At 32.4% G+C, this 26,257-nt stretch overlaps 1 protein-coding gene across 1 annotated transcript in view; it reads right to left on the bottom strand.

Annotated features, from left to right (window-relative positions):
• LOC124369715 (oxysterol-binding protein 1) overlaps window positions 1-26,257 on the bottom strand; it is a 120,742-nt gene that overhangs the window by 86,296 nt on the left and 8,189 nt on the right. Inside the window, exons 2-3 of the mRNA XM_046827771.1 lie at window positions 20,365-20,570; window positions 7,254-7,501 (exon numbers count right to left, since the gene is read on the bottom strand). Of these exons, the coding sequence (XP_046683727.1) occupies window positions 7,254-7,501; window positions 20,365-20,570 (454 nt within the window). The remainder of the gene's footprint in view (window positions 1-7,253; window positions 7,502-20,364; window positions 20,571-26,257) is intronic.

Raw genomic sequence — 26,257 nt, 5'->3', positions numbered from 1 at the left:
ATCCGAGAGACTCAAGGCAAACTAAAGTTTATATTTTCTGTTTGAACATTTGATCGTTGCGAAGCAAACTTGGTCAACTAGAAGTAGTTTTGGAGCATAACTCGACTGATATTCTGTGTCTCAACGAGCATTGGCTGACTGAAGACGAGGTGCCTATGTATGTACCTAAGGACTTAACATTGGATCCAGCTACTGCAGAAAACCACCAAAGACTCACAGAGACTCATCAATTCTTGTGAGGAATGGCATCCAATATGAAACTGTGGACGTAAGTGATTTTTGTGTAGACTTTTTATGTGAAGCCTCTGCCGTTAGACTCATAGAATTTAGATTTATTGTTTTATGTATATATATAGAACTCCTGATTCTGATTTTTATAATTGTATAGATTGCCTTGAAAATATTTTATTTTATTTAATGACCAAGCCCCACAGATACTTTAGCCTAGTAGGAGACCTCAATGTAAATATTTTGGAGTTACATAAGACCAATGTAAACCACTTTTTAAATGTACTTAGATCTGTAAACTTGTATTGCACTAATGAAAAGCCAACTAGGGGTATGTCTTGCCTGAACAACATTTATTGTACTCTTGATAAAACGTCTTTTAGCAGTACATTGTTAGAACAAAATATAATTTCTGATCATGCTGGTGTGTGGGTTAGTTTTTTAGTCTCAAAATAAGATACAAATGTTGTAATTGATCAAACTTACCAATAATGTGTTGATAAGTTTAATGTTGTAGGCCTACATGAAGTATGTCAGAAGCGAAATCTTAATCAAAGTATAACCTTAGGGAACTAAAAACTTGCCTTAGTAATGTTGACTGGTTTAATTTAGGTCTATGTAATAATATAGTTATTGATGTTATGTTTTCATTGTTTGTTGATGTTAAGTTATTATTTTAATATTTGTTGTCCTTTTATCACTGTACCCGCAAAACCTAAATGTAAACTTAAAACCTGGTATACTCCTCAACTTAAGGATATGAGAGCTTATCTTTTTGTATTATATGACAGATGGAAACTAAGCTTAGATGCTAGAGACAAGATTATTTTTAATAATTTCAAAAAACATTACAATCTAGAAATTAATAAGGCGAAAAAGATTGCTAATGACACTATGATTACAAATGCAAAGAATAAATGTAAAACAGCATGGAGAGTTGTAAAAAATGAATCTAGTAATCTGAATGGGCCCAGTAATAATATTGTACCTGTAACACCTGATGCCTTCAATAAGTTTTTTGTCAACCCTAGTTGTAATAGTGTAAAATACAATTGTTAATGACGATGCCAGCAACATATCATATTTTGATCTCTTAGAGAACTATCCTCGCCCTGTTAATATTATTGAACATGATTTCAAATGGAATATATAGTATAATTGACTGTGATACTGTAATTTCTGTTGTTTCCAAAATGAGTTGTTCACATAGTGAAGACTTATGTGGAATGTCCAACTTTGTTTTAAAAAATATTATAGATATAATAATTGTACCTCTTACTTATATAATTAATTGTATGTTAGTTGAAGGTCAGTTTCCTAGCTGTTTAAAATTTTCTAAGGTTACCCCTATATTTAAGAAAGGAGACAAGAATTTACCAGAGAACTACCGTCCTATTACAATAGTCCCGATAATTAGTAAAATAATAGAATCCTGTTTAATAAGACAACTTTTTCAGTATTTTACATCATACAATTTGATCTATCCTTATCAATTTGGCTTTAAACCAAATCAGTCAACTGTAATGGGTGTTGAAGCAATTATTGAGGTTGTCTTGAATTGTTTTGAAAATAAGCTGGTGGCTGGAATTACACTGATCGATTTGAGCAAGGCTTTTGACACTGTTAATCACTCTATTTTATGTAAAAAACTTGAATTTTATGGAATAAGGAATTTGGAATTACAATTAATTGAAAGCTATCTAAAAGACAGAGAACAAAAGGTTTATGTTAATAACTGTTCCTCAGAATTCTTAAGTGTAGTTTCAGGGGTACTGCAAGGCTCTGTTTTGGGACCCTTTTTATTTTTAGTATTTATTAATGATTTTAGTATAAATGTACCATGTTTTTCAATGCTATATGCAGATGATACAACCTTGTTATATTATAATACCGATCCTATTAATGTTAAAACCCAGCTTACAGATTCTCTAGAACAAGCCTAAATCTGGTTCTCTGTAAATAACCTAATTATTAATGAAAGTAAGACTGAACATATTACTATTCTCACTAAAACATAATATAGACATTTTGTATGATCCTTATTTTTATCCTGTCAAGCTGTTGGGTATTTATCTTGACACTAAAATGAGCTGGGATGCACATGTTAACTATCTTTGCAAAAAACTATCTAGAGTAACTTGTCTCTTAAGAAAGTTAAGATCATGTGTCAGCTTGGAAACTTTGTTAATGGTCTACTTTGGTCTGTTTCATTCGCAACTCAACTATGTTGTAAGACCCTGGGGTAACTCAAGTGCAGCCAAAAAAGCTTTTGTTTGGCAAAAAAAGGCAATAAGAGCTATCACTGGTTTATCAGCTTATGACTCTTGTAGAGCAACTTTTCCTGATCTCAACATCATGACATTGAGTTGCATGTATATATACAGTAATCTGCTACATGTTAAAGAACATTTTGGTATGTTTAATAACCACAGTTTTTATCATAATTATGAGACCAGACAATGCCTTAATTTAGTGACCCCAAATGTTAGGTTGAACAAGACTCATAAAAGTTTTAAATTTCAACAGTACATATTTTTTTAACAAGTTACCATTAGCAGTAAGGTAATTATCCTGTAATAAATACAAAAGTGTGATATGTAGTTGGTTAAGAAGAAAATGCTTTTATACCACTGAAGAATATTTTAACTGTGATTTTAATTATCTAAGAATTTGAATGTTGTTGTAATTTTTAACATACAATTTATTGTTGTAATATTATGACTTAGCTGTATTAACTTAACAAAGCTTATTGTAATTTGTGTTACTTAATAGCCAATAAAGAATCTGAATCTGAATCTTTGATTATACTTATTTTCTCTGTTCAAATTGTAGCAAAACACAAAATACTGATTTGTTGCCCTTCCCTTCCCAATATATCACAGAGCAATGATACATCAGCAGAATCAGACCTCATAACTATTTCAGTATGGTACCAATATTTCATGTCTTAAAGGAATTGAACGTAGCTTGAATTCTTTGCAGACAATACCAGGAAATAATGCAAGCTTTGAATGTTTCAAGTCAAATGTGGTATTTTACCACAAGGTCTAATTGAAACTAACTAAATCAACATTCTTGTGCAATAGGTGGCAAGGTCAGATTTGTATATTAGTCACAGGTTTTACAAAAACAGACATCTAATGACAGAAAATGTCAATATTCAATCTATTACAAAACATCTATAGATACTAATATTATTTTTAGGACTGAATGATGAAAACTAATTTTTACTTTGATGTATAAATAGTATCTGATGGTGTTCATTATATATATATATATATATATATATATATATATATATACAATTTGGTGCCACATTTGAATATGTATAAAAACTACATGACTACAATGTTCCTTAATTTTCACTTCAATAACAAATATTTTGCTTTGTACATTACAAACAGTGCTTTATTATAAATAATACCATTTATTACATTTATTTTAACATTTATTAAAGATGACATGTGCAAAAATGTATTCTTTAAGTTCTCAAAAATTTAGATGCTTATAGCTTAAGGGTAAACAGAAAGCAATCAAATTAAATAATATACAAGTTTTAAAATGGGTGTTTTTAAACTTAGCCAACATTTTTTTCTCACAGACCGGAAGTTTTCAAAAGCCACAATTTGAAAAATTATAAAACTTATCACAACCGTACCTTTGTGGATTTTTTTTTGAAGAATTATGCATACAATTTTTAATGTAAAAGCCGACTTTTTGAATATCATTTCCCTGATAGAGTTATAGCACAAACATTAGAGTAAAATTATGGGCATTTTGCATAACATTTATCATAACTTATTACTCGAATGTAGGTAGCTGCGAGAGTGTTGGTTAACGGAGCTCGTCTTGTTGAAACATAAGTTGCATTCTCACATTCACCAGCAAATTAACAATAATGGGCAACAAAATTTCCTTTAATAAGTACTTGTGAAATCGTAACACCTTTCTAGCATTCCATTGAAAAAAATATTGCACTCTGAGTTGAATTTTTTTGTTTTCAAATGGTAAAACCACTTTAATAACTTGAAAAAATGTTTTGAAACTTTCAGTGCTTCTAGCAGCTAAACAATTAAGTATATCAAAATAACACCAAGAATAAAACAGTCTTAGTATTTCATGATAAACCTAAATCCGACAGAAAAAATAGAGTCTTCAAATGAAATTTGAAAGTTGACAGTCATATTGGAAAATGGCTACAGAATTTTTAAACTTAAACTACATAATTGTATTGAGCATAAAAATAAGATAATGTTCTCAATTTAAAGTTTGTTACAAAATTAATACTCTTGTGAGATCCCAATGGTGGGATTAGTTTGAGTTGATCATCCATTACATTATAATAGCATGAACAAATTAACAACATTAAAGGGATTTGTATATTATGTTGTCTTATTTTTAATATTTATAATGTTCTTAAATTATTAAGAATTTTAAATTATACTCAATAGTGATTTTTTTTATTAATTTTAATTAATTTTCAAACTCAAATATTCAAAAAATGAAAACATACAGTTCAAGATAAAAAACATAAATTTTCCAGTAACTATATTCTGATGGTGGTGAATGGTCTATACACTGGCCATTAGCCATATAAACACTTGTCCATTTAATATTTTAATACTTAATATTTCTTTGTTTAAACTTTTGTACAATAGCTTTGTGAAAATAGCCGCATTTTTCCAGGCACTTACCATCATTCAATATACAAAAATAAACCACTTAATAATATTTACAAAGCAAATTAAAACTTAAATAAATATTTATTTTTGAAATTAAATTATAACCTTAACTTTGCATTACTTTCTTCAAATATATGATGTTTTCAGTTAATTATCAAGTTCTTGTCCTTAGACTGTACAGAATCACCACGTAAATATTTTGAGTTATTCTGTATTTATATGCTTCATATTTTATTCTTCATTTAATTTACTATTGTACATATACAATTATATTTTTTATAATACATCTGATTTTGATTTGATAGCACTGAAAGCACTGACAATATTAAGATCAACATACACGTTTGAAATTGAAACAATTATTAACTTTATGTTAACAAACACTTGACTCCTGTTGATTTAATTTTACTCTGCCACTCATCCTATTAAAAGTTCTCAATTTTTCAGTTTTAGGCAAATTCCCACATGTTTATTAATTCTACATCAAGTTTGTACATAATAATTGTTTTAATTCTCAGCCTCACAAAGCTAGTGACATAACTATTTTCTAGGGTTTCCAGTTCATATCATGTAAAATAGTGTCTAACACCATTAATATGGCCAATATATAGCCTTGCTATGGAGAGTTATCTTAAGAGCTGGGCTGAAATATTTCAAGATTTCAACTTTGCTAGCAATTATTTGACACAGTGTGAACCAGAAAACTTAGATGATAGAATTAATGATAGACGTGGTATCATATTATGATAACCATAACACACGAGGTTGAAATGGTTATCAAGTCTTTGCTCAGCACAATTACAGCACAAGCCAAGACTGAAATGGAAAATTTAAACATAGGTTCAATATTTTATATAAAATAAGAGTTTTGTACAACTGTGTTAAACAGAATATACTAAAACTTATCAGCATAGAATTATTAATGAACATTTTCAAGAACTTTATTTATTTTTTCATTATATATATTTTCTAGAGTAAAGCCAATATACACACATTTAGATAGTAATAATAATATTTAAAAAAGAACTAAAAAAAAATTCGGCCTATATGAAACAAGCAAACAAATGTACATACAATGATAGTGACTACCTAAAATTAATTATACAGGGTGTTCATAAAAGGGTGTCACAAACTTCTGTGGGTGATAATAGTATTCTTCATTTCAAGTAAAAAATGTCTCATAAATATAGATACAAAAAATATGTTGTTTAGCCGCTGGGCGCCATTTTGTATTTTTTATAAGAAAATTAATATTTCTAGAACTATTTAAGGTAGGGAAACCAAATTTAGGAAATAGGTTTAAATAGATAAGAGTAAAATAAAAAAAATCATTTACTTATTTTCTTTAATATTAACAAAATGGGGTCTATTGAAAATATCTAGTACAAATAACAAAAAAAAAGTATAGTTATAAAAAATGTACTAGACACCAACTATTTGACCAATTTCATTGCAATTCCAATGGTCCTTGTTTCAACGAAATCCATCAGTGCATAAGTGAACACAAAAACTTTAAAGATACGCTTACACAAACCAATGTCACACAGAGTGCCAAACATGTCACAGTTGTTTGTTGCTGAACACCCTGTATTTGCAAGATATAAACATATATAAAAAAGGAGTTTTACTGACTGAACAACACAATAATAAGAAGCAACCAATTAAATTTGTCTATATTCCACAAAAAAACTAATCATTAGTATTTTACAAAATAAACTGAATATCTACAAAACAATAACAATAAACTACAAAATTATTAACAAAAACACAAAGTAAGAAATATACATCAAAAGTAAACTATAAATATAATACAATAACTATTTCTGGTTAAATTTGTTCGGTCATTAAACAGATATTTTTTGTTACAATTTTTTTGAATTCGTGCATCCCGTACTCAAAACTAACTTAAACATTTTTATGGGTCTTGTAGATGTACACAAAATACAGGCTTTGTACAATGTGTTCAAAAAGTAACAGGAATTTTTAAGTTTCACTGGTTTGGAGAGTCCAATTGTCAAGATTGTGTTTAACATTTTCCCACTAAACAATTTCAATTTTGGTAAAAACTGGAAAGTCTTTTGGACTTCGAAAACAGTTGAAAATGAAATAAATTTAGAGTTTCAACAAAAACTTATATGCCATATTTTACCACATGATCCTTTCTCATAGTTATATAGTCACTGTCACCAAGTTTACTAGGGAATTTAATAACAATTCACTTTACCACCATCGTTTTCATTTTGTGAATGCTTCAAAAATCTACATTTCAAAGCTGATAGACTAATAAAATAACAAATGAACTCAAAATTACACATAACAACCTCTATTATATACATCACTTACATTAATCATGGCATTTGATGAAATTCTGAAAAGTGTTGCACGTTCATTGATCGCTTTCATTTTAGTGGTCACATCTTGGGCATTGTCGTGGGACTCGAGATCTGAGAGAGAGCGCTGCAGCGCACTGCCATGTTTGTTGATGAGTTCGTTATATGTCTGCAGGTCCTCTAGACGACTGTTGAGACACTTAATCGTGGACTCCATCTCTCGCTTATGGGCTTGGTCGAACTCAACATCTTCCTCGTCTTCTGCACATTCAAAATTAGGTATTAGTATTAGACATGGGAAATACGTATTTGTGGTCTTTTGCATATTTCTGTATTTAATTTTAATAATTGATGAAGCTTACTCCTATATATGATAGGTAATGGCAAATAAGATACTGATTACTGATTCACAAGTAGTTAGTTACCATTACCATTCAACAATCAGATGCCTTTGACTGATTTACGAGTTTTATATGCCATGGTAAAACATGTTTTGTGTGAGACAGAAAAGAATAGCAAAAGCATCCACCACCCAAGTTAAACCTAAAAGTTGATCATTCACAAAGGTTTCTACTTATATGGTAAATTTTATAAATTATTCTTTGTACTCACAATATTGTTAGACAAAATAGAGGATTATTCAAATAAACTTTTGAGAAATATTTTCACATCCAGAAAACTTTTAACGATTGGTTTGTCACTGCCGAGCGTCCCTCATGTCATCAATACAGAACTAGGAATATTATATTGTAACTGTGTGTTAGATCATTGCACATTAGAGATAATAAAAACAATCTAATATTTTATTATTTATTTAAAGAACGTTAAAACTATATTAATCGTGACAATAGTATACTTGTTTTGTAGTCACATAACACGTAAAGGAACAATTTAGTACCATCGAAAGATGAAATATCCCTAGCACAAAAGGTAGCAGCTTAAAGTCAGGCCAAGGGTAGGATATTACTTAAACCTGGTCTCAGTGAGATTCAGTATTAATTTTATTGTAGTCAAGTCAGTCTGGTACCTTAATACTTCTCCAAAAGTCAAATCTGAGTTTTTAATGAACATTTAAGTACTTACTAACCAAATTATTAATTGACTTCTGTCATTGACTTTTTACAGGAACATCTCCTTAGATGCTGGCTAACTTCTTTAATGTAGGTGGGAGATGTTTGTTACTTGTAAAAACCACTTAATAATCATTTAAATACAATTTAACGCTTTTCAATTTTGTTCAATGCACTGTTATATCTTATTTTATATGGTGTACTAAGATAAAAGATTAGTATATTTTTTTGACTTGTCATTTACCCTTAGTTCCTTTAATTTATTAATTATGTTTCAAAGTTTATTATTTTATTGAATATATTTGTCAAATATTTAATAAAAACACATTTTGCGCTTAATAAAAGGATAGTAAATAAATAATACTTGCTCAGTTGTTGTCTTTTACAAAGGAGTTTACCCAATTTGAGTGTAGAAACAGCAGGCTAAATGTGCGTGCAGGTGGCCAAAGTCAACAAAATTCAATGTTGTGACTGGTGACAACTTTTCTGATGCGTCACACTCCATCAACATAACAATGGAAGACCAAACAAGCACTCTTGTGAATTCTGATGGTATTTCGGTGAACTAAAATGAATATAATGAGCTGTTATGAGACAGTGCAAGTTACCCCGTTTAGCACATTACGGGAAAATTACGATCAGTGATATATATTGCTTACTGATACAAAAACTTAAGTTCCAAATCAGCACTTGTGTCAATCTTACAAAATGTAGTAATTTAAATCCTTGGAAATATATTCATAACTAAATATATTATTTGCGGTAAAAGTGTATTGTTTTATTTAACTAAACACTTTTCTTTAGCTGTTTATTAATTTTAAAATAGTAATTTACATTACTTATTAATTTATGTCGTCTTCTGTCTTTGAACTGTTATCTGTTAATTCACTTCAAAACAAATCATATATGCATAAAATAAAAACTATTAACCAATAATACAACTGAAGCAGTGACTTAGTAAAACCTGAGTTCACATCAATCTGTGTAAAAATTGCTTTGAATCTTAGGCTTCAGATAAATAATAATCAGTTAGGAGGTAAGACACTGTCAGTACCTTACTTACTCATAAAATCGGTAACAATAATTCTTTAGAAATTAGAGTTAAAAACATTTCTGAAAACTATCTTATACTACTGCTATTATTAGCAAACAATATTTTAAGTTATGTTCTCTACATTTAACACCGCCATACTAAGTTACATCTGACAATCACAAATCGGTGATGTTACGGATGAGGTATAGTGTTAAAGCTACACTTAAAAACTATGTGGATTGCAATAACCATTTTGAAATAATTTTAATTACACAATACTAGAAAGTGATGATAAAATGCATGTCAACATTATTTTTACTTATTACAACGAAATGTGAACAGTACATAATAGTGATTAAGTCTTTCAGTTTCCATATCTTCAGAAGCATGTTAAATTAGAATAAACTTGGATTATTTTACTATAAATTAACACAAATTTGTTAAAATATTACCTCTAAAATCATAAATTAATCAAATCACTTATATACATTTTTAAATTTAAGAAATACATTTTTACACTCTGTCCAACACTTTTCTCTGTTTTTGATTCTATGTTGTGAAGAATCATTGCACGTTCCTCTAAGCTGGCAGCAAAGGAAAGTACAAGAGACAGAAAACATTGATGAAGAAACATCAGTGAATGTATAGAGAAAGACTGAGTGAATAGAAGAAAGAAAAATTACGGAGATTGTCTTCTCGTTTGAAAGTATAAAACAAAAGAAAGGAAATACCAGTCATGACTACTAGCGAACATAGAAAATAAAAAAAGTATTGGAAAGGAAGAAATTATGTTAAGATGCCTTGAAATTGTGAAGTGCATTAGAAGAAGTTACAGATACTCCCCCAGGTTTTCCATCAGAGGATGCAAGAGAGGAATCTGGGCAAAAAATGGAGAAAGCGCAAACAAATCCTAAGAGATGAAATAAAGGTTTACAGAACTATAGCATTAATTTAAAAAACTAGGAAAGAAGTTAGCCAAGTAAAAAAAGCGTGTGCATAGAGAGAAGGGACATTTAACTGACTCATATCCGTCTCCAAGAAAAGAAGTACATCTAATATTTGAATATTTAAGACATGAAAAAGTCTCCCCACAAGTGAGAAAACAAGTCAAAAATAAATAACAAAATCCAACACAAGTGATCAAAAATCAAGTATTAACAAAGTATAGACTACAAAAATATTTAAAAGATTTAGTGCATTACACATCAAACAAAGTTATCAAAACCATCTCTAGAACTTCTTTTGAATATACACAGCCAGCCAAAAGATCTATACCAAAGAAAAGTCTGACAAATTAATCTTTTTAGATCCATTTTATATTTAAGTTTAAAGAGCAATGTTTTGGAGTCTATAAGTTGTAGAGTGAAACAGTTTTTATAAGTACATAATTGGAATATCTATCCAATATTTCACAATAAAGATTACAGTAACAATTAAATTATTTTAAACCAGAGTGGAAGAATCCTAATTTTCATAGCTTTTCAATTAACACACTAATGATGTAATGACTAATGCTGATCCTAATAATAAGCCTCATCAAGTTGGACATTGCTCATCCTTAGATGCAGTACAGAGACGTTTAATGAGGTTGATTGGTGTTATGTTGGGTCTCAACTACTTGGAAGTGAACGTACAAGAGATAGAGCAGTACTTAAACCTTCCTAATTTGTCAACTTGAAGAACTATAGCAGATCTTCTATTCTTGTTCTAAGTGTTTAATAACAACATCAACTGTCCTGTACTGCATATGATAGACTTTCACGTCCCCCACGCTGCAAGACATTCTCAGCTGTTCACCAACCAGCATCATTCAACAAATTATCTGCACTATGGCATACAGGAGGAACGCTGCATCAGCTGTGAATTCGTAACAACTTAATACTAAAGAATGTCAATACATGTTTTATTTTTTTACTCAATAACATAAAAAGAATTTAGAGTACTTAGCACATAACTTAATATTCTCATTCAGCATGATAAAACACACATTCAGGAGGAGCGCTGCACTGGCTGTGAGATCTATCAACTTCCAACCCTGAGACTCCAGAAAAATCATTGCTGTACATTTATACCTGTAGATATGTTTTGCTTGCATGATCTGTAAACACCACACATAGTCTATCATTATTGTAATTTTATTTGTCAATTAACTGTTGGGAGTGTGAAATATTATTATTGTTTGTTGCACCTTCTTAGTTTATTCTTGTTATACATTATTAGTTTACATATTGTTATACCTACTTAGTCTAATATTGTTATGCCTATTTGGTATACTACTGTATGCCTACTTAGTCTTATAGTCTATATTATGATGCCTATTTATTCTTTCATTGTTATACCTAACATTTTATAATAATTTCAATCCACTATGTAATGCTGTTTCACTACTCTAATGTTGTTACATTAACGTCTCATAAATTATCATAATGATGTTTCATTTTGTCTCAACTCGATCCAGTTGTAAAACTGTACATTTATTTTTCTCAAACTACATTTTCTCTTCTTCAATTTATCTCTTTCAAAGGTTAGTAGCATTGCATGTATTTGATTATACATACATTATTATTATTATTATTATTGCTATGGCTATTATTATTACAATTTGATTTTGATATACTATTCAAGCTGTGAAGAACACACATTGTAATTTATTGTTAAAAAAAATATGTATTGCCCTATAAAACAATGGGGCTCTATGTCATTTTGAAATTAAATAAAAAATGAAATGAAAAATGTCTTTACTAAAGAGGCAGAGTTAGGGCAGGAGGGGGTGGGGTTGAAATGGAACTTGATTTTGCATTGATGTCCCGATCAAGAATATATACACATACAAAAGTCTGAGAAGCCTATTTCGGTCAAAAAAGTGTATAACTAATGGCCATTGTAGTTTATTACGGTCTAAGGTATTGATGGTGCCATAGTTAAATTTTTCTATAAGGCCTACTTCAGTAAAAAACCTGAGATGTGTTTTACAACAGTCTTCAAATCTGGAGTAAGAATTAGATAGTAAATTTTTCTTAAAATTTTGATATATGCAATAAACTAACGATCAGGCACAGCGTACAAACACACAAGATCACAAACCATTCTTTTCATTTTGTGTTCCTCAGTACGCAGCCTGGAACCCAACGTAAGCACAATTTGCGAAATTTCAAATTTTCAGAGACAATTTTTTGCAATGTCGTTTTACTTACTGTCGGAAATTCCAATGCTAATGACGAAATGGTAAATTGCAGATCTTCACGAATATTGTCATCAATGACATTGATCAAATTAACTGATGGCCAATAAAATCATGGACATTTTCCTGTCCGTCTATGAAAGCTCTCACCCACTTCTACAATTTTCTGTCACTCGTCAAATTAAAGCCGTACACTTCACTTATATTTCTATAAATATCCGCTGCTGGAATGTTCCTTGCTGTCAAAAACCAGATAACTGATTGTATTTTGCAGATGGCGGGTTGATTAAATGTCTTGAATTCGCACAATAAACAACATTCTACAATGATTTCACTGCAAATTGCGTCATTTTGTATGCAAGGTACGCTGGGGGTCAGCACACGTGCATATTACACTGTTCACTTACCACTCGAATACTTAACACGAAATGGATCTTACACTTTGGATGACCCTCGTACATATAGATAACATTACATAATGTAATAAATATAATTTACAATGAAAAGATGACTCGTCAATATAATTAAAATATCCTTATTCTAAAAAAAATAAACATAAATAATGAATAAATACAATAACACTTAAATACAATGATCTGATATGTATTTATGTACAAGGGTGTTCAAAAAAGGGTGCTGAGAAAAGTTTTATTTAGCCACTAGCTATAATTTGTATTTTTTTAAATATCATCTCCAGAACTAGTAAAGCTACAGGTACCAAACATTCTACATAGGTTGTGATAAAAATTCAGGAAAACACAATAAATGATTGTGTGATCTGATTTAACATTAACAAATTGGTGCCCGCTTAAAATTTTGAAAATCAAATAACAAAAAATACAGCGTTGGTATAAAAAAATATACAAGTTTCACATTATTTTACATTTTTATTACAAATTCAACAGTACTTTATTAAACGCAATCCATAAATGCAAAAGCAAGCACAACCATTTTAAAGATATGCTTGCACAAGCCAGAACAACAGACATTTGTAAGTTAAGAGGTATCAGCTTTTTTGACACATTCAGAGTATTTGTTACAGATTAAAACATGTATAACACTTGCTACGTGTATTTTTTATTCCTTATCACTATAATTCGTTCTGCATTACACTACCACTACTTTACAAATCGGTAACCTTGTGACAAGTCGGTAACACTCATGATATTGGTAATTTCAATGTTATTTCATCTCGACTTTTTATTTGATTAATCTGTTCAATATTAAGCATTAATAGCTTTTTTACAGCAGGCTGGTTGAAGCACTTAAAAAATTGTAGGTTTTATTTGTAAAGTTAGCAATGTACAAGACTAGGTAGCCAAAAATTTCCATTTAAGTCATTATAACGTTAAAAATTACTGAAAGCTACTGACAGTAACTTTCATTGTAATTTTAGAGCTTCAAATCTTATTACAGTGATTAATAATTAATAATATTTAATGTTAATCCAATTTCATCACTATTTTTAACGATTACCGATTAGTAAAAATCTAGTGCCTTTAACTTTAGCATTATTAAGATAAAATACAAGATACTCAAACTGCAAGATAAACAACAATTAGCAAATGTCTTTGTTTACCACTGAGAAGACGCAGCAGATGCGCGGTGATGCATGAACATAGACATAGAAAATACAAACTGTAAGCCAAATAATATTTATAGAACATTGGTAATTGTAAATTTGATTATCTATCTGCATTTTTCATACACAAATATCTGCAATTATAACACGTTTTAGCGATCAGTAATTTGTGTATTGCCGATCTGCTGTTGCCCACAAATAGACTTAATAGACTCAAGCCAATGCACAATTATAAACATATAAAATACAAACTGTTAGTAAAATATTATTTTTAAAATACAATAATAATTATTATAGACAAAGTACTACTATACCACTTTTTAGTGATTGGCTATTTGTGTGCTGATCAACTGTCGTCCACAAATAGACTTATTTGCAGAATGGTAGATTCGAGATTCAGCTTAGACACATCTCTAGTCATGATATTGTGAAACATGACTTACCGAGTACTTTTTAAGCACTTCTGTTAATTTTATTAATTATTTTGTAATAATATACTTATGATGATATTAGTATAGGAATCCACTGAAAAAGGGCTGTGATATCGAGAATTGTTGATCCCTCGATACAGCTAAGAATTAAGATATAGAGTATAGAAAATAATCCATCCCTAATTTTATAAAAACAAATTAGAACTTTCTACTTTTTATAGAAGTGAAGTAAGGACAGGTTACATGAAAGTTGACAGTCGACATTGCATCTAAACTGTTGTAAATTTAAGAAAACATGTATGGTTCCAATTTATACATTTTGGTTACTTAGTTTGAATACATAAAATTCGTTTTGACACATAACATGAAAATATCTATATAAAGGAGCCATTTGGTTTAACATGACACATTTACATTGACATATTTACTAATCAGACTAAACTACGCATTCCAAACACAAAGGACTTCTATATAGAACAATACTTCTATATTTATTACAATATTTAGATATGTTTCCAGGACCACCGCCAGATGTATTAACTACGCTACAAACTTCACAGTTTTTTCCTAGTCATCCTGGCAAATTCCCAATTGAGGCGGTAGCTGCTAGAAGGGCCTATCTCGAGATGGGCCCTTTTTGAGGAGATCGCTTATATTTTTTCTCCATATGTTTAAGTATAACCTCCATCTCACTCATTCAAATATTCCTCTTTGTTGTCAAGATAAACCTATTTAAACGTTTATGTGTCGAGAGGCCCTTCTAGCATAGACAAATGGTGGCATCAGCTGGCTGTGTGTTTGTGTTTTCTGCTGTACAATATAACCTCACTTCTTGTTGTTTTGTATTGTGATTGTGTAGCTTACAAGTAGTATTTGAGTGTTTTATTTATATTGGTGTTAGATACTGAAGAAATGAGTGGTGAACTTCTTTTGAAGTCTAACTCAAAAGGTGTAAAGAGAAAAGTAGTTAGCACTGAACAGTGGGGCCGTAATGTTCGGAAACAAAAGCGGCAGTCAGGCCTAGGTTATACTTCCACTTTGGGAAAAGATGTTCCGCCTAAAGTTAATAATACAGTTAAATCATGTTGCAAAAGGGATGAGTGTTACAAAAAGTTCTCATTTGATGAACAACTTAACGTTTTTAACCAATTTTACGGAAATCCTTTGGCAGGGTGTCCAGTAATGACCAAATCTAAAATTCAAGCACATTTCAAGGTTTTCAAGGCTCAAAATTATAAAATTCAAGGCTATAGTCGCGGTTTACTTTTGGCTCTTTATCGGTAACTAACAATTTTACAAGCCAAAATCAAGTCACGAAATAGTGTTTACTTTCCACGTAACAATAAAGATTTCTCATAAAGAAATAAACAAAAAATTTATAAAACTTCATCATAATTATAAAAATTATGATAAAGTACCAAAGCCTAATTTAATGTTTATATTGTAACAGTTTGTTGCAAATACATTTTAATATCCAAATAGGTAAATGATTTCGATTTTTTATTTGAAGTCTGAAAACAACCCTCAAAAACACAGGATAGTAAAGAAATAGTTTTACTTTTAAGTTAAAGAAGTTTTACTTACACTTTCAACATCAAACCCATTACAATTCTAAACCAGTCGAGGGTAGGTTAGTTTTAGGTGAATTAAGTTTCATAAAAACAAAATAACTGTTAAAATAAATAAAAATATATTAATATTCATTTTGTAAAAAAGGATTAAACTCAAAAAGTCCAAAACATGGGCTATTCAAATGTTGAACCCTTTTTACAATTTATTTTGTGTTAAAAAATAAATTTGTCACAGAAAAAGTTTTACTCTCTTTAGAAAACATGTGTGAAAGTTATAAAACTTTAACATTTGAATTACTAACGATGTATTGCACCTTTACTCATTGCACAAGTTAATTTAAACAAATAAGAAGGCTATTGACAATACGTTAAATGATAACAACCATTAATAAGTGTAGCAAGGGTAAATAAACACCTAGGTTACTAAAAAAGTGTTGTATTAATTATATATCTCAAATAAATTTAAAATAAATCCTATAGGCATCCAATTGTACACCATAATTGATCACATGATCACGTTTTTCGATTACCTTAAAATGAAATATTTAATATTCATCACTATGTTTCAAAGAATTGGGCAACCTCTTCAACATGCGAATATTATAAATGCAATATATAGTCGGGTACCTACGCGTGGCTATTTAGCCACTCTTCAAATTACTTTAACATCAAGCATATATAAATGCCATCTCTCTTCAAACCTACTACAACGCCATTTTTGGCGACTGCAACGAGAGCAAGTTGCTTCCAAATTTCCTTTGTATTCTATCAATTTAACATTGATGTGAACATAATCGAACTGTTGCTTCAATATCTTCATTCGTGTTAAGCACGGCGTCCACTGCGACCAGCTCAGTCCAGCCCAGGCCGGACTTTTATACTCTGTCAAAATGCATACGATCAAATGAAAACCCGCCCACTGCGACCCGTCCAGGCTGGGCTGGACCGGGCCGGTCGCAGTTGGTGGGTGTCCATTTGATTGCGTGTATTTTGACTTCACAAAAAGGCCGGGCCGGCCGCAGTGGGCGGTGCTAGGTCGGAGTGAACCCGGCCCGGCCTTTTTGTGAAGTCGAAATACACGCAATCAAATCGACACCCACCAACTGCGGGCGGCCCGGCCCGGCTTTTTGTGAAGTCGAAATACACGCAATCAAATGGACACCCGCCCATTGCGGCCGCCCCGGCACAGCCCGGGAAGACTCGGCCCACACGGCACCCGAAGAGCCGACCGAGGCCGGATAGGCCGGCCGCAGTGGGCGGGTGTCCAATTTGATTGCGTGTATTTCGACTTCACAAAAAGGCCGGGCCGGGCCGCCCGCAGTGGGCGGGTGTCCAATTTGATTGCGTGTATTTCGACTTCACAAAAAGGCCGGGCCGGGCCGCCCGCAGTGGGCGGGTGTCCAATTTGATTGCGTGTATTTCGACAAAAAGGCCGGGACGGTCGCAGTGGGCGCCTAGCATTAGTAACGGCAGCGGCGTTAAAAAAATCAAAACTCCCGATTTTCTACAAAAAACAAGCATAATTCCCGCCCTATTCAAGGCATGTAAAATTCAAGCATAATTCCCGCTCTTCCCGATTTTCAAGGCTGCTGGACACCCTGTTTGGGTAAAAGTGGTCAAGATTCATACTTGAGTAGTTGCATGACAATACAGGATAAGAAAACTGAGTGTTTGGTTAAATGTGAGAGTAAGAAAATTGATCGATCTGCTGTTTGGAAGTATCACATTAATTTTAATGGAAAACAGTTACAGGTATGTCGAAATCTTATTTTGTCAATATTTCAAGTATCACAAAAAAGGATTAGAATAATCCAGGCTAAGTTGATGGCAGGGGAGTCCTTTGAAGAGAGAAGAGGAAAACATACTAAGAAATGCCTCGGGGAAACTGTGTGGCAACTTGCTACTGAACATTTAAAGAAAATTCCACATAGGCCTAGTCATTATACTAAGTCAAATAGGCTGTATTTTGAAGACCCAACTATCACAATCATAGGCATTTACAAGTTGTTTTCAGAGTATTACATGGAGAAAACTGGAAATGCTCTGCCAATGAAATATAAAACCTATTTTAAATTTTTTAGAAGGACAAACTTTGCTCTAAAACGTCCAAAAAACGGATGTGTGTGACTATTGCACTCAATGTCAGAAAAAGCTTGAAATCAACCAAAACGATCCATGCCGTAATGACTATAATGTTCATAAAAGAAGAGCTGAAAGGTTTAAACAAATAAAACAAGATTTGATCAAACAGTGCAAACAATCTAATGATGTCTTAGTTTTGGAGTTCGACTACTCCCAGAACCTTCCCTTACCCAAGTTAAATATCACTTCCCAATTTTATAAAAGGCTTTTATGGCTGTATTTATTTAATGTTCATGTTCACAATGACGATACATCCTATTTCTATACGTTTATTGAAGGTGAGTCAAAAAAGGGTGCTAACTCTGTTGCGTCATTTGTTTTTGATTGTTTTGAAAAGGTTTTCAACAAACTTCAAAATATAAAAGAAGTTGTGCTGTTGTCGGACGCGTGTGGCGGCCAGAATAAAAATGCCACAATGACACAGTTTTGTTCATGGTTGTCAAAGAAATATAATGTAAAGGTTAAACAGATATTTCCAGTTAGGGGACACTCTTTCAATCAATGCGATAGGAACTTTGGATTGGTAAAAAAACAGCTCAAGCAGAATGAAATAATTGAAAATCCCAAAGACTACCTTGAGAGAATAGTTCTTTCTCGCCATAAACCATCTCCGTTCATACTGGTTCACGATGCATCAATAATCGTAAACTGGGACAAAGCTCTTGCTCCCTTTTTTTTACGTAATCCAAAATCAATTGAAATGAAAAGAATTCATACAGAAACTACACCTAAGTATAGTATTCAAAAATATTCAGTGATTATGTATGATCCATCTGGAACTATATCATGCTGTAAAACATTTTCTACAGGAGTTTATGAGCAGTTTCAGCACATGCGCACTTTCTCCGCAGATCTTGATCTTCAACGTACATCTTCCATACAAATTAATAAAAGAAAAGTAGATGATGTTCTTTCCCTTATGTCTGCAGTAAGTGAAGAAAACCGATGGTTTTATGTAGATTATTTTGAGAAGAATGCAGAAAAATGTCCTTCCGATTAAGTTAATAGACAAAGTAAAAACTAAAAGTGAACAGTATTTATTACGCTATTCTCACACACTAATTTTAACATTAAAATGTGTTTAGGTTGTACCATGTTAATAAAGAATTATGTTGATGTAAATTATTGCTTTGTTTTATTTTGTCTGAACTAGAAAGGCCCCTAATATTAGGTAAGAAAATTAATTTTTTTATTTAACTTTTGTACCGTTATGTGACGCTACAAAACAGCATGCCGATGTAGGGTTTTATTACTGCTGGTAGTAGGGTTAATAAAAGTAATTAAACTCAGTTACACTGTGGAAATATAAAAGAGAAATCTGTTTGTAAAATAAAAAATATAATAAGTGAATAAATTATCAAAATAAATGGCTTTCATCCAATAGTAAACATTTAAATGCAGTTTTCTCAAAACATGGTTTTTTGAGATAGGCCCTTCTAGCAGCTACCGCCTCAATTGTTGACCAGCTGACAATTGTTCAATTGTTGCTGAACAGCTGAAAACTACGTAGAGGCCAAAAAATCTTCTATGTTATAAAACGTCTATTTTTTTAGTTCAAAAAGCTTTTATGTTTCACTATGTAGAGCTCAAATTGTATGCCAATTGAATTAGTAATAAACCAGTAAATTAATAAACTATCTACAGTTATGAACATGATAATTCACTATATATATATGAGTTTCAGGAGAGAGATTTTATAATTTAACAAGAATTTGAAAAAGATTTTAAAATATAATAAACATGTAACTATATCACCAAAGTTAATTTTGCTGTGCAAACACAAACTGAATCACGTTCATGCTAACAAATTGCACTTGGAAAGTAAGTAATGCGGGATAAATTTGTATATAAGAGGTTCGTTTTAATTTCTTTCTAAACTCAAATATGTAGTAGCATTTCAATCCAAAATTAAACATAATGAAAAAGTAACATTGTAAGCGAAGGGGCATGTATGCATATCTCCACCATTATTAAGGTATACTGATTCTAATTATAGAGTGATACACTGGACATTCTTTAATTTATACATAACTTTGTACATAAACATTTTTAGCACAACAAAAGTTATGTGCATAATAAGTGACTATTAATTTAATTAATATCATCTTATTTACCAGATTCCATGGCTCTAATAGCTTTGGCTTTAGCCAGTTCCAGTGCTGTAACCCATCTCTGCCTTTCCACCTCATTCGCTGCCTTAATATGGAATGTCTGTGTACCGCCATTTGATATGACAAAGGTACACGAATCAACTGTATGGATTAGAGCCCCATGAAGACTTATCGTCCCTCGGCAAGTGTGGGCCATCTCAGCCTGGTTCCTGAAACAAAAGCATTCTTGTGTCAATGTAAACTGAATCTTACTGCTGAGGTTAATTCCTCAGGAGGTTAGGAGTGTCGGCAGCTCTATTTTCAGCTCGTCTTTTTATCAGCTCTAATCTTTTAAATTATTCAAAAGTTTTTATTTTCTGTGTTTAAATCAATGATATACAAAGTAATAAGAACTCTGAACTAAAAATCTTGACTTTTTTCCGACTTTATTCCACCAAAATCACGTAGAGGGCGGTTGCCGACTTTGAGCTTAAAAGTCAACGTGTTTCAGTCTTTATGTCTACAGTGAAATACAGTGCTTTATATAATCAATTTTCATCTTAAACTCATCAACATTTATCTACAAGAAGTCACCTCTGAAGAAAAGTGCCATCCTACACATGTAACCCAGATAACACCGCAATACCCACCCTTCTAACCCATAGCCTATCCTGCCGATGCCCACGACTTTACCTATACAAAGCAACCAAAAACAGGGTTTTTCTTTTTTCCCAGAGCTATTTCACTCTTGGTTTTTGTACTGACTGCACTTTAGTAGTAAATTAGTTGCTGCTTTAACATCTTATGCTAGCAAACAAATAGTAGTAAGTTACTTAGGCTAGGACCAAGGATGACTGTTATGACATGCGCTGCCTGCTCACTACAGATTGACGACAGCGAATGCAGCTCAATAGCCTGTGATATCTGTGATAAGTGGTTTCACTCGCAAAGAGAGTGTAGTAAATTAAAAAAGACTCTGTTTAATAATATTAGGAAAGGTGACCATGGGCCTGCCCACTGTGTATTAACTATTACCATAGCCTAAATTTCAAAAATATAGACACAGACCTTCTCATTGAAAACCATAAGAAGGAACTATTTAAGCAATCAAAATAGTTTTTTAATAGAAGAAAACAAGTCGCTCAAGTCTGCGCTGATCTTAAAAGAAAGAGAGATCGATGAACTTAGGGTTTCTTTTACAAACAAAAAATCAAAGGATGAACAGGGAACAGTGATGGCGGAGAGTTGTCAATGGGGGGAGGGTGCTTACTACGGAGACGGGGGACCAGGCACTCAGAACCTCAAACTACTTTGAGACTTTGAGTGCTACCGAGGTGGTAAACTTACCAATGGTGGAATTCCCTCCTCTTGGAGATAAGAGGAACGGAGCTCAGAGGGGAAGTCAACACAAAAAGGGGGGGTCGGGTAGAAAGAAAAAAATTCACCTTGTAGGGGACAGCCATGGCAGACGTTGTTATGGCAGAATAAAGAGTGAAATGGACGCCGAAGTGAGAGCCAGCGTTTTTCCCGGAAAGCCTCTTTCTTTTTTGATCGATCATGCAGGCGAGGCCGAGGGGGTGAGGCCAAGGGGGTGAGTCCTGCGGATTTACTGGTAGTAATGGGGGGGGACAAACCAAGTTTCAGAGGATAGTATCTCGGGTCTGACGCAAAAATTTGACTCGTTGGCCGGCATCCGAAAGGGAGACGTCCTGTGGGTCGAGACGCCTTTCAGGTTTGATGACGTATCCAAAAACCCTTTAATTCAAGAACAAAACGAAAAGATAAAAGATGAATGTACCAAAAGAAAATGGGCATATCTAAGCTTAAACTCAATGCTTGATAGAAGCTGTTACACCACTCATGGCCTACATTTGAACCTGGCAGGTAAAGATGTCATGTGTAGCCTAATAAATAATTACATAAGTTTAATGGGAAATCAAAATTGTCAAAATCAAAAAAACAAACTAAACACAACAGAAATAGAAAACGATTAAAAAATTGGCACACTAAACCAAAAAATATCAAAATCAATCAAATTACAAATTTAAAGATCATCCATCTAAATGTAAGAAGTCTTCTTATGAAAATGGGTCAAATTGAAATCTTCCTAGAAGAAGAAAATCCTGACTTTTTTATTGTTAGTGAACATGGGCTACACTCTGAACAAATCAATATGGTAAATTTTCAAAATTTTGTTTTGGAAAGTAGCTATGAGAGAAATAACATGAAAATGGGTGGAGTAGCTATTTACAGAAATAAACAAACAATTCTAAAAACAATCCGTTCGAACATAGGAAAGAATTTATCGGAAAATAAAGTGTTTGAATGTTGTGAAATAAAAATTGACTCCGGAATAGAAAAATTCCTGATAGCTGGTATCTACAGAAGTCCAGACAGTTGCATAAATACTTTTATTGGAAAACTAAACCAGTACCTCTCAAAAATTAAATCGACAAAGACTTTAAACAAAATAGTAATTGGAGGAGACTATAATATAAATATTCTTCAAAATGACAACAATGCCGTACTTTTAAAAAATGCTTTTAAAAGTTATGGATTAAAACCAAAAATAAACTCAGCTACAAGGATCACTGAAAATACTGCGACTTGTATAGATAACTTTTTCACTAATTTAGATCACACTACCAGCAATATTATTGAACCACTAATATCTGACCATCAAGCAATAGAAATTACGGTAAACATAAACCATAAAGACGAACTGAAAAATAAAAAATCAAAGATTAGATCCCTCAAACATGAAAATTTGCAGGAACTGAAACTTAGACTAAAAACTGAAAACTGGATGGAAGTATTAAATGAAAATGACCCACACAAAAAATATCAAAAATTTGTTGACACTTTTTTTATATTACTTTAACATCTCATGTCCGGGAAAAGAAACTATTTTAAAAGAAAATATTAAAATTAAGTGGAAAAACGATGAGGTGATGACACTTGAAGCTGAAATGGTCGAACATTACAATCACTGGTTACAATTTAGAAATACTGAAAATAAAGAAATATACAAAGGCTCACTGAATAAATATAGACAATGCATACTTGATACCAAAGCAGCCTGGTTTAACCAGAGAATTGAAAATGCCTCAAACAAACCAAAAGAATCTTGGAAAATTGTAAACCAGCACAGAGCCTCTACATCCACTCATGCTAAAAATTTAATTTTATGTCAAGGGAATAATGTATTAAAAAATCCTAAAGACAACTGTGATATAATTAGCAGTTATTTTGTAAATGTTGCAAGTACCATCAGGCGGGAACTTGACTGCAACAAACAACATAAAAATCCAAACATAAAAACCGACAAGATTTTTAATAGATTTGAATTGGTAAATAAAGAAAAAATTGAAAAAATTTTTAAAACTTTTTCTCCTAAAACATCAACAGGACTTGATGGTGTGTGTATGAAAGCAGTAAAATTCTGCAACGACGAGTTAAAGGTACCTCTCGTCGGCCTGATAAATGCCTCACTCTCGGGGGGCGTTTTTCCGGACAGTTGCAAGGTGGCCAAGGTCAGACCACTTTTTAAGGGTGGGGATGGGTTGGAGGTGTGCAACTATCATCCGATATCCCTCCTACCAATCTTTTCCAAATTTATCGAAAGGGCAGTTTGTGACCAACTGTCTGCCTACCTAGAAGATAATAATCTCTTGGTTGGCAGGCAGTATGGTTTTAGAAAAAACAAATCGACAAAATTGGCACTCATTGATTTCATAAACGAATGTATCGATGCAGTTGATGCAGGGGAGATCGTTCATGGTTGCTATGCCGATCTCTCGAAGGCCTTCGACTGTGTCGATGCAGACACACTCATCCAAAAATTGAATTCCTTGGGCATCCAAAATTCAGAGTTGGGTTGGTTCTCCTCATACCTGAGAAACCGATTCCAGGTGGTAGAGATCCACATGAGTCAAAATTTAACAAAATTCAAAATTATCGCTCAAACCCTGGGGTACCTCAGGGATCAATTCTAGGACCATTGCTTTTTTTGATTTATATAAACGACATCACAGATGTCGTTCCCGAAAAAAATCTTTTCATTTTTGCAGACGATACCACTCTTATCACCAAACAAAGAAGTAGGGAGGCTCTCGAAATTGACTCTTTCACCAAAATCAACAATCTTGCCCAATTCTTTTCACAAAATTTTCTCAAACTCAACCCAGAAAAAACAAAATGCATGGTCATTCAGACCCAGCAAAGAAAATCCAAAACTGAGCTTTCAGGAGCCCCTGTCATTTGTATTAGTGATGTTGAGTTGGAAACGACCTCAACAGCAAAACTGTTGGGGGTGATGTTGGACGAGGGTTTGTATTGGACTGAGCAGTTGGTGGCATTAGAAAGCAAGCTTTCAAAAGGAATCTTTGTCATTCGAAGCCTCAGTGCTTTCAAAAATCTGAAACTCCTGAAAAATGTCTACCACTGCTTGGTCGAATCGCACATCTCCTACTCAATCGCCCTGTGGGGAGCAAAGGAGTCAGCCTTGAGCAAAATTTTCATTCTTCAAAAAAAGGCAATCAGAGCAATGCTGAGACTGCCCCCTCAAGCCCATTGCAAGCAACACTTTCAAAGGCTGGAAATCTGTACTATACCTAGTCTTTACATTTATGAAATGGCAAACTACATTAAGTTCAACCACCTTGAACTTGTTAATAACACCCATAGGTACAATACTAGAAACAAACATTTGTATTCTGAGCAGCATAACCTAAAAATGTTTGAAACAAAACCACTCTACTCAGGTCTTAAAATTTATCAAAAACTACCACTTTCCATTAGAAACATAATTCCTGTAAACAAATTCAAGAGTGAACTCAAAGATTTTTTAATAAAAAAAAGTTATTACTCATCGTCAGAGTTTTTAACAGAAAGTTAACACACCCAAACCCCCCCCCCCCCATGACCCTTTCCTAGGGCACTAATGACTCGTCCAACAGCGTTACCAGGCCAACTGGACATGACATCTTTTCATTATATAAATTCAATTTCAAATTGATTCACTGCTAGACCAATGTAATCGACGATCTTATAACATCCTATTAAACAACTAAGGTTATTTTACTTCAAAGGATAGATTGTGACACATTATTGAAAATATATACTTACTAGTTTCTTAAAACACTACAATGACACACATATACAATATGCATGAACACATGTCTACAAGTTTCTTTAACTAGTACTTGTATTTTAAATACTCGGGGGTTAGAAATTGAATACATAGCTCTTCGCTGATTCAAATTTATCCTAGACCACTGGACACCCACTCATTCTTTTACTACATCTGATAGTTATAAATTGCCAACATTTCGACACTTTAGGTATTGTAAAAGGCAGTGCTCAACGTCTTAGAAGTTTTGAAAACCCTTTTTTTCTTTATGCTGTTTTTGTGAAATATATGTAAAGAAAACTGTATATAAAAACTAAAAAAATAAGTTCTATTAATAGTTGTTTGTTAAGATTGTTTTTATTATAAGATATTTTTTGAGACTTTGCAAAAATATGGCTTCAACATGTCAAGTGGACAATGTTTTTTTTCATATGTAACACTATATCCAGATACCTTTCTCAGATTAAATTGTTTTCTACATAAAAATGTGATAAATTAAATTCACAATGCTACAGATGAATCAATTTCAGTTTGGTAAAAACCAATATAGAGATTGTTGTTTATTTTATTCTTAACTCATGCAATGCTCTTATCTAATTAGTTTATGACCTGTTTTCCAAAGTTACTAACAGTTAAGGTCTAGCTTATTCAGTTACGAAATACCTAGTGCCTAGTGAGTTTAGTTGTAGTTTTATTCTGAGTAGTATGTGCACTTTCAGTAATTGAGCTGACAATTAAAATTTGGTTTTTACAATTGAGAACGTTTAGAAATCATCTTAGGCTAAG

The sequence above is a fragment of the Homalodisca vitripennis genome, chromosome X (assembly GCF_021130785.1).
Source record: "Homalodisca vitripennis isolate AUS2020 chromosome X, UT_GWSS_2.1, whole genome shotgun sequence".
Classification (NCBI taxonomy): domain Eukaryota; kingdom Metazoa; phylum Arthropoda; class Insecta; order Hemiptera; family Cicadellidae; genus Homalodisca; species Homalodisca vitripennis.
This window is presented reverse-complemented; position numbering and strand designations above follow the sequence as displayed.